At 36.4% G+C, this 13,380-nt stretch overlaps 1 protein-coding gene across 1 annotated transcript; it reads right to left on the bottom strand.

The window, feature by feature from the left end:
• Nucleotides 1–743: 743 nt before the first annotated feature.
• On the bottom strand, nucleotides 744–7,864 carry PTGS2 (prostaglandin-endoperoxide synthase 2). Its single transcript, XM_058539853.1, has 10 exons — nucleotides 7,699–7,864; nucleotides 6,808–6,924; nucleotides 6,544–6,687; nucleotides 5,883–6,026; nucleotides 5,291–5,472; nucleotides 4,524–4,607; nucleotides 4,148–4,394; nucleotides 3,579–3,865; nucleotides 3,041–3,188; nucleotides 744–2,889 (listed from the first exon to the last, which is right to left on the bottom strand). Exons 1-10 carry the CDS (start codon nucleotides 7,748–7,750, stop codon nucleotides 2,480–2,482), a joined length of 1,815 nt encoding a protein of 604 aa, XP_058395836.1. The 5' UTR covers nucleotides 7,751–7,864; the 3' UTR covers nucleotides 744–2,479.
• Between the last annotated feature and the right edge of the window lie 5,516 nt (nucleotides 7,865–13,380).

The raw sequence follows: 13,380 nt of genomic DNA, 5'->3' as shown, positions 1-13,380 counted from the left end.
AATGATTATAATGATGGGCAATGGAATCTGAACTACATGTATAAGGAAGGAAATGAGATAAATTGTGAAGTGATGAGGTCCATACATCAGTAGGCTCAGTGAAACGAGAGAGTGAGACGTTAGAGTGTGCGTACTAAAACAAGTGAGCTGGAAGTGTTGATGACAGAGGATGCTTGATATCAAGATTTTGGAAATGGTAATTAATGACGATGAGATCCGGGTGTGTATGATCATGGGCAATATGGTAGAAGAAGCCATCACTGGAGTGGAGAAGGCCAAGGAAGAGAGAGGCCAGGCAGGATGTTAAATAGGTGGTCCATGTGGATACCGAAATTACCAAGATGTCAAGAGTAGGGGTACAACAGAAGCCAAAGAGCCAGGTATCAATGATTTCCCCAACAGAGTATAATCTCTCCCTCTTTGATCTTCCTTTTTAATTTTGTACCTCCTTAGTAACTCTTGTCTTATTCTTTGCCTTTTGTGTACCTGGTTTTTTTCCTTCTTCTAGATTAGGCAATGAAACAAGTTTGTTGCTATCTCCTATAGCAGAAAGCACACGTTTTCCAATACAGTGTTGCAGTGAATCAGAGATTATAGATAGCGACCCTGGAAAGCCTCTGTAAGACTGAGGGCAGAACCATTTCATTAAAGGCCAGTCTAGTTTGGAATAGATACGAGGATACAAGACAATGGTTCATTTTAAGTATAACGCATTAGAGAAATCATGTTATACGACAAAGATATACTGAAACAGTCAAAATTTATTTTAGAAGAGATTTTTCGATTCTTAAATAGTATAAAAATAAACAGACGTTTGTTTCAACATTTATATTTTACATAAGTTAATTTAAATATACATTTATCTGAGGCACCAAAACATTCACATATACATTTCAAATTCCTAGGTTTAGTCAGCAGGTTGATGTTAATAACAAATCAGTTTTGTCTTTTTAAAATCAGTGAAGTGAACAATTTTTTATACAAGTCCTTCTAATATTGACTATTTCTTTCTTAACCATAAACTTTTTAAACATAAAATCCTAAAGAAAAATTCCCCTGAGTTATTTCTCTTTAATAAAATTTCATTTTCTCCCTCTGCCTGAGACATGCTTTTTCAATTATTTACAAGAATATTGATGTTATCCGTAATCAGTGCTTGATTTAAAAATATTAAAACCCACAGTGCTTTGCACAGAATGTCTCTTCAGTAAGTTATGGTTGAATGAATTAATGAAGCATCCACAGATCTTTCACAAATGTATAAAATATCAGTCCTATGGTACATCTGGGTTAAGGAGAGGCAATGTTCTCTGTGGGCTGGTGGATAGGCAAACCATAAAGACATAAATTCCAACCTTGTATATGTCTCAATATACCAGAGTTGGGTTCCTGAAAATTTCTTTACAAATCTTAATCTAATCATTTTTCTTGTAGTTTATATAATAATTCAGAGAGGTAATTCTAAAGAAGATATACTGATTCTGACACAATGAAAAAAAATCAATGATTGCAAGCTGCAACCAGTTTATAACAATAATGTCCTAAAGAAACATAAATAATACTACTCAATAAATTAAATTAAGTAATATACAGTACCAGAAAATGTCAGTTGATAATGAGATGTGGAAAAGAAGAAGCATTATCTTCCTGGGGACTATTCAAGAGTTGTTTGGTCTTGTTTTTAAATGAGAAAGAACATTCATTAGAACAGGAAGATAACTTTCTTCCCGTCAAGATCCCCCTACAGTTCTTTCCAAGGCATTAGCCTCTTCGTAGACTTCTTCTGTTACACACTGTTAAAATTAATTACAAATAAATTTCTCTGCTTTTCACTTAAAATGAGTGTATATCTTTTTGTAAAGGCCTTTTTATGGGCTTTTCTTTTTCCTTTTATTCCTCTTAAGAGGAGTTAAATAGTAGTCCTGAGCTGAGGTTTTCCTGAAAATTTGCAAAAGTTCAGATAAGAAAATACAGACAGAGTCCAAAGAAAGACAAACTCAGATCTTAAAACCAAGAAAACAAAATAGAAAAAGTAAACTGATCAGGAGAGTTTCTCTTAGCAAAATGGCTAAAAGAAGAAAATAAAAGGAATAGCGTGCAGGTAGTTGCTTCTAATGCATCATGGAAGATACATTTAGAAGTATGGATAATGTCGAAAGAAACTTGCAGCATTTTGCCATCTCGTAACAGCATTTCAATGTTCCAACATCTTTGCTTTTGTTCTTATTATAACAACGTAACTTGAAATTCAAGTAAAAAGATATCAAACTCATTTCCCATTGGTTTATAAAAAAGAATGAAAACCGTTTTCCTCTTAACTTGAAGAAATGACATCTCTAAAAGAGACACAAAAATCTTCACAAGTATGACTCCTTTCTCCGTAACAGAAGATGTTAAGTAACATAAGGAGTTTAATATAAATATTAAATAAGTTAAAAGAAACAGTTCATATAAATAAATAAATACGATCACTAGGTTTCTAGAGTTCGGTTGAGCGTTCTTTTAGTAATACTGTGGGATTCACATCCTCCAGTCCAGAGTGGGAAGAGCTTGCGTTAATGGTGGCTGTCTTGGTGAGCTGCGGATCTTGAACACTGAACGCAGTGAAAGGACAGCCTTTCACGTTATTGCAGATGAGAGACTGAATTGAGGCAGTGTTGATGATCTTAAAACCTACTTCCCCACCAAAAGTGCTAGGCTTCCAGTAGTCAGGGGAACATATAGGATTACCCATAAGTCCTTTCAAGGAAAATGGTGCTCCCAGTTCTACCATGGTCTCCCCAAAGATGGCATCTGGACGAGGCTTTTCTACCAGAAGAGCAGGATACAGCTCCATGGCATCGATGTCACCGTAGAGTGCTTCCAACTCCGCAGCCATTTCTTTCTCTCCTGTGAAGGTGGCAAAGACAGAGATAAAACTAATGTAAAACTTGACAAAATAAAAAAATTGTTTTCACTCTTTGCTCAATTTGCTTTCCACTTCTCTGTTGTTTCCATTTGATCTTTGATTCTTTCAAGAAGTTTAGAAACTGTTTCTCACCTGTAAGTTCTTCAAATGATTTATAGGGCGTCAGCCGAAAGCGTTTGCGGTACTCATTAAGAGACTGGTATTTCATCTCTCTGCTGTGGTCGATTGAGGCCTTTGCTATTTTTTGTGCTGCAGCTGGAACATTCCTACCACCAGCAACCTGTGGAAAATGAATTAAATTGTAGAACAAGATTTGTAGGCATATTTGTGGTTTCTATCTTAAAAGCATTTCTTGGGAACAAAGCGGGTAAGACTAACACTCCCAGCTGAGACCTCAAGTATTCAAGTTTGAAATATTCATTTCTATAATCCTAGAGATTATAGAAATGTTTTGAAAATACCTATTTTTAAGGTGTGACTACATGTTACTATTTGATAACTGTAGACTAAAAGTTTAGACTTTTCAAAAAATGTTAGGCTTCTTATTTTAAGAACCTTACTGGCAAAATAATTAGTTACTCTTTTAGTAAGTTTAAGAAAAATCATTTCTGTGACAGAAATTCTAGTTACCGACTAGTTTTTTGTTTTGTTTTTCAATAATAATGCTCACCCTGCCAGCAATTTGCCTGCTGAATGATTCCACAAACTGGGTAAGTCCATGTTCTAGTAAGAGGGAGTTGTTGTAGAGAAACTGTTGAAAGTTGTACTCCTGGTCATCAATTTGAAAGGTGTCAGGCAGAAGAGGATGCCAGTGATAGAGTGTGTTAAACTCAGCAGCAATGCGGTTCTGGTACTGGAATTGTTGGTTGAAAAGCAGCTCCGGGTCAAACTTCAGTTTGAAGTGGTAGCCACTCAAGTGCTGTACATAGTCTTCAATCACAATCTTAATAGTTTCTCCTGTTTGCACAAAAGAATTTAGAACATTAATTCTTTCTGATCACAAACTTTCAAGTAACTGAAATGCAATTTTGTTAACCTGCTATTCCTTCACTTCTATTTTTTCCTTGTTACCATCAAAACAAAAGGTGGTTAGATTACCAATCATGCTCAAGGATTGAATTAATATGCAGCATGTGGTTTTACATTTCCTCGGAATTACTTAAAACATAGCAAAGGGCGACACGTTAGTTTTCTCTGGGGAGGAGGGTTTTATCTAAATTATTTTCTCATGTTGCTTACCTATCAGTATGAGCCTGCTCGTCTGGAACAACCGCTCATCATCCCACTCTGGATGCTCCTGTTTAAGCACATCGCATACTCTGTTATGTTCCCGAAGCCAAATTGTGGCATACATCATCAGGCCAGGCACCAGACCAAAGACCTCCTGCCCCACAGCAAACCGCAGGTGTTCAGGGACATGAGGCGGGTAGATCATCTCCACCTGAGTATCTTTGACTGTGGGCGGATACACCTCTCCATTAATTATCTATAAAATAACAGTAATAAATAAACATTAATAAAAAGGAGTTAAGAAATGAATTTGAATCATGAGGGATTTTAAAATATAGGTGAGTGGTGAGTCATAACTAATTCTTAATATTCGAATGGAACAAACCTGATATTTCATTTTTCCATCCTTGAAAAGGCGCAGTTTATGCTGTCTATCCAAAGTTTCACCATAAATATGATTTAAATCCACCTAGAAGATTATGGAAAAATTTCAATTTGTTCCTGTTGAAGTTGTTCTTATATAAAGTGTCTATGATATAATATTTCATTAAATAATTTGATGATTTAGCTTGCTTTAATTAAAAATTTTCAATAAAACACATTTTTTTCATAGCCACAAAATACTAAGTTAATTTATCTACTGAAGCTACAAACCTATATATGTTTCTTGTGTTTAAAGGTTTTAGTATCTTGTATGGAACTTATAAGTATATCATATGCTTCACTATAATTATATGGTATTTCTTTTAAAAAGCATCAGAAAATTTATTATTGATAACATTTTTTTGATACATTGAAGCTATGTCATTGAAATCCAAGAGATAATAATGCTGCATAAATCTCACCTTATAATATTTAAAGCAGCATTATCAGGGTACAAACATGTTTTTGAAGACACAACTTTTTGAAGTGCTAATATTTTAAACTAAAAATATAAAAGCCAAATTACAAATAATAATAATATCTGTATATGTGTGTGTGTGTGTGTGTGTATTTTTACTGAACCAGTTAATTAAAATAGCAACTCCATTAAGGCTTTCATAGATAGGATATTTTTTAAAAAGAGGGTGAATTATTTGGTGTGGCAAATACGGTTTTTAATGTTAGCACTTCACTATAATTTGCTATAATTCTGATTTAACTCTGTCTTACCCCATGACCTAGGCCTTTGGTGAAAGCTGGTCCTCGCTTAGGATCTGTCTTGAAGAACTGATGAGTGAAGTGCTGGGCAAAGAACGCAAACATCATGTTTGTGCCCTGGGGGTCAGGGATGAACTTTCTTCTTAGGAGAAATTTTTCCACAATCTCTTTCGAATCAGGAAGCTCTTTGTTCCCTGAAAAATGAGAAAGCTAAGATAAGACTCCATCTCTATATTCAAGGAAGCAGATAATGACTGTCAATTCATCAGCACATTCTTTACTCACAGAAGAAATACAATTATGAACAGGATCATCATATAAAGGAAAGTTCTAAGATATGGGAGAACAACTTATTGAATCATTTTATCTATTTCCTTTAACTAGTTTTAATGAAAGAATTTGAAAATATTAAGACATTATACCAAAATGCCCATTCACTTTCATGGAATAGTTTAGGTAGCTTCACACTCTCAAAAAAATCTCCATAAGAGAGGAAAAAACTATACTTTCATTAACAAATAAATGATAGTTTAGGGTCCAGTTTTCTAGGTAGCAATCCACTCCCCCCACTGCAATACATCGCTAACTGCCTCCCCTCACTCACCTTTCACACCCATGGGAGTTGGGCAGCCGTCAGCCACAGGAGGAAGAGCTCTGGTGTAATAGGAGAGGTTAGAGAAGGCTTCCCAGCTTTTATAGCCATAGTGCACGTTATAAGTTGGCGGGCTCTCAATCAGATGTGATCTGGCTGAAATTTTCAAGGAAAAAAAGTTTTATTTGTTCCCACAGGCAAGGCAAATCAACATTCATTTTTATTATAAAATGTGCAAAGTGGCATCAGAGATTGAATTTAATTCCAACAAAGATATTCATTTTACAACAATTACATTTTGAAGTCTGCCACTCATATTCAAAAAAAGGAAAGGATGATTCATTTATAACACATCTTTAATAAAGTATATATACTTATGCAAGACATTATGGTGTAGCCATCTCGATTTACTTTAGACAAAGTTATTTTCCAGCCAACTCAAATCCAAATGAACTATTTATTTTAATGGGTGCAATTCTGTGGCCCATGGGCATTCAATAAACAACCCAACCACAATTCCTTCACAAATCGGCAAGAACAGTGAATGTTGGAAGTGTGCAGGATTGTAAATATATTTGAGTTCTGACTGTGAGACACAACTTTATAAACTGGATGGGACTGAAATGTCAATATTTGAGGATGCTGAAAACCTTAGAAAGAGACTTGTACTTACACACTAACACATATTTCATAACTGCATTTCGCAGGAAGGGAAAGTTATTGACAATGTTCCAGATTCCCTTGAAGTGGGTAAGTATGTAGTGCACTGTGTTTGGAGTGGGTTTCAGAAATAATTTTATTCTTGTCAGAAATTCAGCTGCAATAAGAGAAAAAAGAAGAAGGAGAAATTAACGGGGCCCATTGTAAGACACAAATCTGTAAAATGATAACTGTATACATCCCCATTCCAAATGAGGGCACCCAAGGGCAAACTTACGTGTTGAACAGTTTTCACCATAGAAGCCTGTTCGGGTACAGTCACATTTATACTGGTCAAATCCTACACTCATACATACACCTCGGTTTTGACAGGGGTTGGAACAGCAAGGATTTGCTACAATAAAAGTGAGGATAGTAAATAAATCATTCTTCAGTTTCTTAATCTTGACTTAAATATTTAATTGTTTTACTACTATGAGTCAATTTTACAACGATAAATTCAAGAAATATACAGGTAGGCATGAGAAAACAATTTTTTTTTTTTAATCTGCCTCACAGAATGATTATACCTCCGTAGAAATACCAACTCCTATTCTAAGTAAGGGTAACAGAATATTTAACCAGGAAAATCATATTGCTAAACTTTTTCTTAGTGACTTTTTAGATGTTCAAGTTAGCATTCTAAAGAAGCTCAAATAAGTAGCACTTTCAAAATTTAAATGGACGATCTAGTACATTAATCAAACATTAGGGAAATTTTCAAAGTAAAAACAGCTTATTTTCAATATATTTTGCTTATCTTAAAAAATAATCTGGGCTTTCTTGGGGCAGGAAGAGTAAGTACCACACACAAGCGTTTCACATACATTGATCAGATCCTGTCTTATCATAACGACAACCTGCAAATTAGTATCCCTCTTCCTATTTAGCAGAGGAGAAAAGAGCAGACCGGTTAAGTAACTGGCCCATGACGATCAGAGCTGGTGGCAAAGCTGGGATATTAATCCAGTTCTCCTAGACTCAAATGGTCCAAGCTCTTTGCAAAGTTAAGTAGCCTCTCTCTTCGGAGAGTATGCAGAGTACCGGGAGGACCCGGGAGGTCAGAGCGGAAACTTGGCCCGTGTGTACGGAACCGAGAAGTCCCCGGTGCAGGGCGCCAGGTACCTACCTGCCTGGCCGAGCGCCAGGGCGACGCAGAGCAGCAGGGCGCGGGCGAGCATCTCGGCGGCGGGCGGGACGCCGGCGGGCGGAGGCGGTGCCCTGCGTGGCTCTGGCGGGAGAGCTGAAGGAGGCGCTGTGCCGAGTTCCTGGGCGGACTCCTGACGCTCGCTGCAAGTCGTTTGACAACTGGAAGCTAACGGAGAGAACCTTCCTTTTATGCGTGAAAACTGAGCCCACGTGACGGCATGACTGTTTCTTTCCGCCTTTCCTTACCCCCAACAACTTCCCCCCACCCCCACTTGAATAATTGCGTAAGACTTGGATAGGGGCAGGATTTTTTACGCACGCAAATGAGAAAATGGGAAACCCAGGAGGCTGCCCTCGGCTCCCCCAAGGTGGGTGCAAAGCAGATTGCCCCCCTCCCCGCTCCCATCTCCCTCTTCCCCTCCCCCAGTTCTTCTGCCTCGCGCCCGGGTTTGCGCCAGATTCCTTTCCTTGCTCCCAGTCTGACCCCGGGATTTCGAGAGCCTGTGCCGAGGCAGATCGGCTTGCGGGAGAAGGGGGGCCCCTGTGCTTCTTCTCCCGGAATCGGAGCGGCTGGAGGTACCAGAGTGCAGGGAATCCCCTCGCGCCGCCGCCCCCTTGTCTGGTTCCTAGGTCTCTGGGGGACGGAGGAAGTACAGTATGGATAGACCCGGACAAGCAAGGCTAGGAAAGGCTGACATATATTACCCATGTGATGTACAAACATGCTTGATGTCATGTTTGATTTTAGTGACGACCCTTAACCTAGTGTATATGCAGCGCATACATTCATAGATACCTTTCCAAAATTTTTATTTTTATTTGACCGAATGAAATATAATAGCTATAGTCAGTGTACACATCTGTAACTTCTCTTTATAGCTGTGTTTAACGTAAGAAATACTGTTTTCCACACCCCACCCCATCCTTGCTTCTTGGAGAGGGAAAAAAGGTGAATTCCTCTCCATGAAACTGCTCCTGAGCAGTTATTGTGTAAATAGTTAATTTGAGCTCAAGCAGTCACCACTATAACTTTTCCTCTCTTCTGATAAACTAGGGAAGCGGAAGTGCCCAGGATCTGCAGGGATGCTAAGCGTCCGAAACATCTGCTTTAATGCTTTTCTTTCTCTGCTGCGTGATTTCCACCATTTTGGCCACCAGCCCTTCACAGGAGATACAAATAAAAGGAAGTAGATTTTTAAAGTTTGCTTTTTTTGTCATTTCTGCCCACTTGTCCAAGATGGTGAGTTGTGACAATGGATCAAAGTTCAACATTACATGTACTTTTCAATTGTCTGGGCTTATTAGGGCTAATTTTCTATTCTCATTTTAGAACACGGTTTGGTGAGGAACTGGATGGAATGGAGATAAAGGAAGGGTGATTTTGACAATTTTGAATTTCCTTGACCTTTGCTTTTATTTAATATCTATCTTTTGGTGGTGGTCCGGGGGCAAAGGGGGAGGGGGGACTGGGAGCGTGAGGGCAAAATACTAAAAAAAAAAAAAAAAATTAGCAGCAGCAAAGTGGAGAATAAAAAGTTCAATCAAGGCATACATTCTTAGCATTAATGGAAAAGGACAACATAAAACCTGAAATAAAACTACACCAGATACTTTAATTTGTAGAAGTCTTAAAAAAAGAAGCTCGCTTGGAATTTTTTCTTTTTTTTACCATTTGATTAATGTACACATTTTCTGATTCTATGAGAGACACAAATGACTAAAATTCCACCTCATCCAGGAAACCTTTTTCCTCCTCTAGTCATATTTAATCATTCCATTTGTGACACTCCCATTTATTGTACTCTTACATGAAATTTCAACGAAGAGCATAGATTTTTAAAAAAATAATTCCTTTTACTATTTCCAATTTTCTGTTTCATTTTAAATGAGTAGGTTGTAGCTACTCAAATTTTACGTCGATATTTAGGACTACTAATTTGAGCTTGGTTAGATGCCATGTAAGAATCCATATTCTGACTCTGATAGTGTACTAAAATTTTACATTGTAATCCTGAGTTCATTTTGAAGTCATCATCCTTATTGTCCTCCTCGTCAGATCTGAATTGTATACCTACTATGTGTAGAAGTGTGTTCTGTTGTATGCAGAGAGACTGAATTCAAAGGAGAGGCCGAAGCAAGGCATAGAGAATAATCACATTTAGACTACTTGAAACATAAAGAAATTGAACATTGTCTTATAGTGGAAATTCAATAAAAAAACATCTATTTGGTCAAACTACTTGGTTTAATCTGTAACTTTTATGGCACCATAGAGTGGAGAGAGTTCTGTGTACCTACACAGTCAGAGAAGAGTTCAAGGAGAAAAATGACACTTTAAGGATGGGCACAGTTTAGAAAAGAAGTCCAAATATGGGCTTGAGGAAAAACCATTATGATATGATTTATTAAATAATTTTGACAAGTCTGAGACAATAAAATAGAATGAATAGTACATTTTGGGATGCTGGTCATGGGGGGATATTAAATGTCCCAAACCAAATCAAAATGGCTAAACCTATTTTATGTGGAAAAGTACTATGATTATTGTGCCATGATATATGACACAATAAAATATAAGGTTTTGATTATGTCAAAATTATAGCTCTCACTTTTGTATATATTTAGTGTTTGTGTATATTTTAGACAAATATATGTATGTGTTGTACAAAATTTCTTTTATTAGTCTCTGAAATTTGTTGGAAAATTCTCTGTGTGGAGGAAAAATACAAAAACATATTAAAAATCTTCCAGAATATTCTATTGAGTTTTACCGCCCCCTTCTGCTACTTGAATTTTTATCAACTTCTTTTTCTCTGTGATGCTGTGAAGATCGCTAGGTAGGTTTTGTGTCTAATATTATAATGTTCCTAAAAGTAGACCTGTGCAGTGTTCATTTTAGATTTAACTTTCATGAATATACTGGAAAGGAATGAAATATTTATTAATTGAAGTGATAAGGCATTCATATGAGTTAAAAGAAAATGAACACTAAAGACTCTTATTACCCAAAATTCCACATGTGCTAACATTTTTTGAGAGAGCCATTTCTTACTGCTTTGAGCAGTGTTCTACCACTCAGACATGGAAGGATGCTCATATCCACTATCTCAGGCGAAGATCCTCTTTCCGTTTCCCTCCCTTCTACTTTGGTTGACTTAGTGATTCACTCAGATAGAGTGGAGATTGCCCCTTATCTTTTTCATTCATGGCATGCTGGCTAGAAAAAGAGCTTTGTCATCTTGCACTGGGGTTATTCCTAAGAGATATTTTAGCAAGGTTATGTCACAGAGTATGTCTGTTCCTTGAAGGGTAGAAAAGCTACTTGTAAAAGTCCTCTATGCTAGTCCTTTAGTAAATCCTGGTTGTGTACTCGTTCTCGGCTACACAAGATAGAAGTTTTGAGGCTATAAACAAAACCATAAAATTTTTTTAATTAAAAAAAATTCTTGTCAAATAAACCAATGAAGAAATACTAAATAATCTCCATTTCTAAGTTTTCTAAAAAAATTGATTTTCTTTCTTTTTCTCAAAACTCAATTTCCTGACAGATTTGTCTTTTTCTTCATTTCTCATGTTTGTATATCATAACTACTCAGACAAGCCAAGGTAGACAAATCCAACAGGCAGAAAATCAGTGAGAACATAGCTAAACTCAACAGTACCATCAATCAACTGGATATAATTGACATCTATAGGCTACTTTATCCAACAACAGCAGAATACACATTCTTCTCAAGGTCACATGGAAAATACACAAAAATAGACCATATTCTGGACCATAAAAAACACTTTAACAAATTTAGAACAATAGAAATCATACAATGCTTTCAGACCACGATGGAATTAAATTAGAAATCAATAACAGAAAGAAACAGAAAGATAACTGGAAAATCCCCAAATACTTGGAGATTACACAACATACTTCTAAATAACATGAGTCAAATTAGAAATACCAAGAGAAATTTAAAAATATCTTGAACTAAATGAAAATATAATTTAAAATTTGGGAGTCAGCAAAAACAGTACTTAAAGGGAAATTTATAGCATTGAATGCATATATTAGAAAAGAAGGAAGATCTAAAATTAGTAATCTAAATTTCCACCTTAATAAACTAGAAAAAAAAAAAAGAACAAATTAAGTCCAAAGTAAGCAAAAGAAAAGAAATAATAAATATTAAAGCAGAAATCAATGAACTTGAAAATAGGAAATCAATAGAGACAGTCAACGAAACCAAAAACTGGTTGTTTTCAAAGAGCAGCAAAATCCCTGTCTCTAGCTAGACTAAGAAAAAAGAGAAAAGACACAAATTACTGATATTAGAAATAAAAAAGGGGACATTACTACAGATTCCATGGAAATTAAAAAGATAATAAAGGAATACTATGAACAACTCTATGACCACAAATTTGATAACCTAGATGAAATGGACCAATTCCTTGAAAGACACATCTGCCAAAAGTCACACAAGAAGGGTTAGACAGTATGAATAGGCCTATATCTACTAAAGAAATTGGATCAATAATTAGTAACATTCCGAAACAGAAAGCACCAGGTCAGATGGATTGACTGGTAATTTCTACCAAACATTTAAGAAAGAAATTATACTAATTCTCTACAGTCTCTTCCACAAGACAGAAGCAGAGGGAATACTTCCTAAGTCAATCTATGAGGCCAGCATTACCCTGATACCAAAACCACACAAAAATATTACAAGAAAAGAAAACTACAAACAAATATCTCTCATAAATATAGGTGCAAAAATTTGCAACAAAATATTAGCAAATCAAGTCCAACTATGTATAAAAAAGTTATCTATCACAACCAAGTGGAATTTATCTCAGGTATGCAAGGCTAGGATCTAATAAAATATGTACAAAATCTATATGAAGAAAACTATAAACCTTTGATGAAAGAAATCAAAGAAGAGCTAAATAAATGGAGAAATATTACATGTTCATGGATATAAAGATTCTTTCTTGGGCCGGCCCCGTGGCTTAGTGGTTAAGTGCGCGCGCTCCGCTGCTGGTGGCCAGGGTTTGGATCCCGGGCGCACACCGACTCACCACTTCTCCGGCCATGCTGAGGCCGCGTCCCACACACAGCAACTAGAATAATGTGCAGCTATGACATACAACTATCTACTGGGGCTTTGGGGGGGGGGGGAAGACTCATTCTTGTTAAGATGTCAGTTTTTCCCAACTTGATCCTTCAATTCAACACAATCCCAATCAAAATCTCAGCAAGTTATTTTGTGGCTATAGACAAATTGATTCTAAAGATTTTATGAGAAGGGAAAAGACCCAGACTAGCTGGCTCAATATTGAAAGAGAAGAACAAAATCATAGGACTCAAACTATTCGACTTCAAGACTTACTATATAGCTACAGTATGTAAGACAGTGTGATACTGGCAAAAGAATAGACAAATAGACAGATAGAACAAAATAGAGAGCCTGAATAAACCCACATAAATAGTCAACTGGTCTTTGACAAAGGAGCAGCAGCATACAATAGAGAAAACATAGTCTTTTCAACAAATGATCCTGAAACAAGTGAATATCCACATGAAAGGAAAAAAAAAAAGAATCTAGACACAGACCTAATTTTCTTTGCAAAAATTAACTAAAAATAGAGCTAAATGTAAAATTCGAAACTATAAAAG

Source organism: Diceros bicornis, chromosome 4, assembly GCF_020826845.1.
Source record: "Diceros bicornis minor isolate mBicDic1 chromosome 4, mDicBic1.mat.cur, whole genome shotgun sequence".
Classification (NCBI taxonomy): Eukaryota; Metazoa; Chordata; class Mammalia; order Perissodactyla; family Rhinocerotidae; genus Diceros; species Diceros bicornis.
This window is presented reverse-complemented; position numbering and strand designations above follow the sequence as displayed.

What these genes read in the sequence shown, in the direction of transcription:
- PTGS2 (XM_058539853.1), bottom strand. Translation starts at nt 7,750, where the DNA reads ATGCTCGCCCGCGCCCTGCTGCTCTGCGTCGCCCTGGCGCTCGGCCAG. An exon ending in ATGGAAAAATGAAATATCAG is followed by an intron (nt 4,395 to 4,523) that starts GTTTGTTCCATT and finishes GTTATTTTATAG; the next exon opens with ATAATTAATGGAGAGGTGTA. An exon ending in ATCATTTGAAGAACTTACAG is followed by an intron (nt 2,890 to 3,040) that starts GTGAGAAACAGT and finishes CCACCTTCACAG; the next exon opens with GAGAGAAAGAAATGGCTGCG.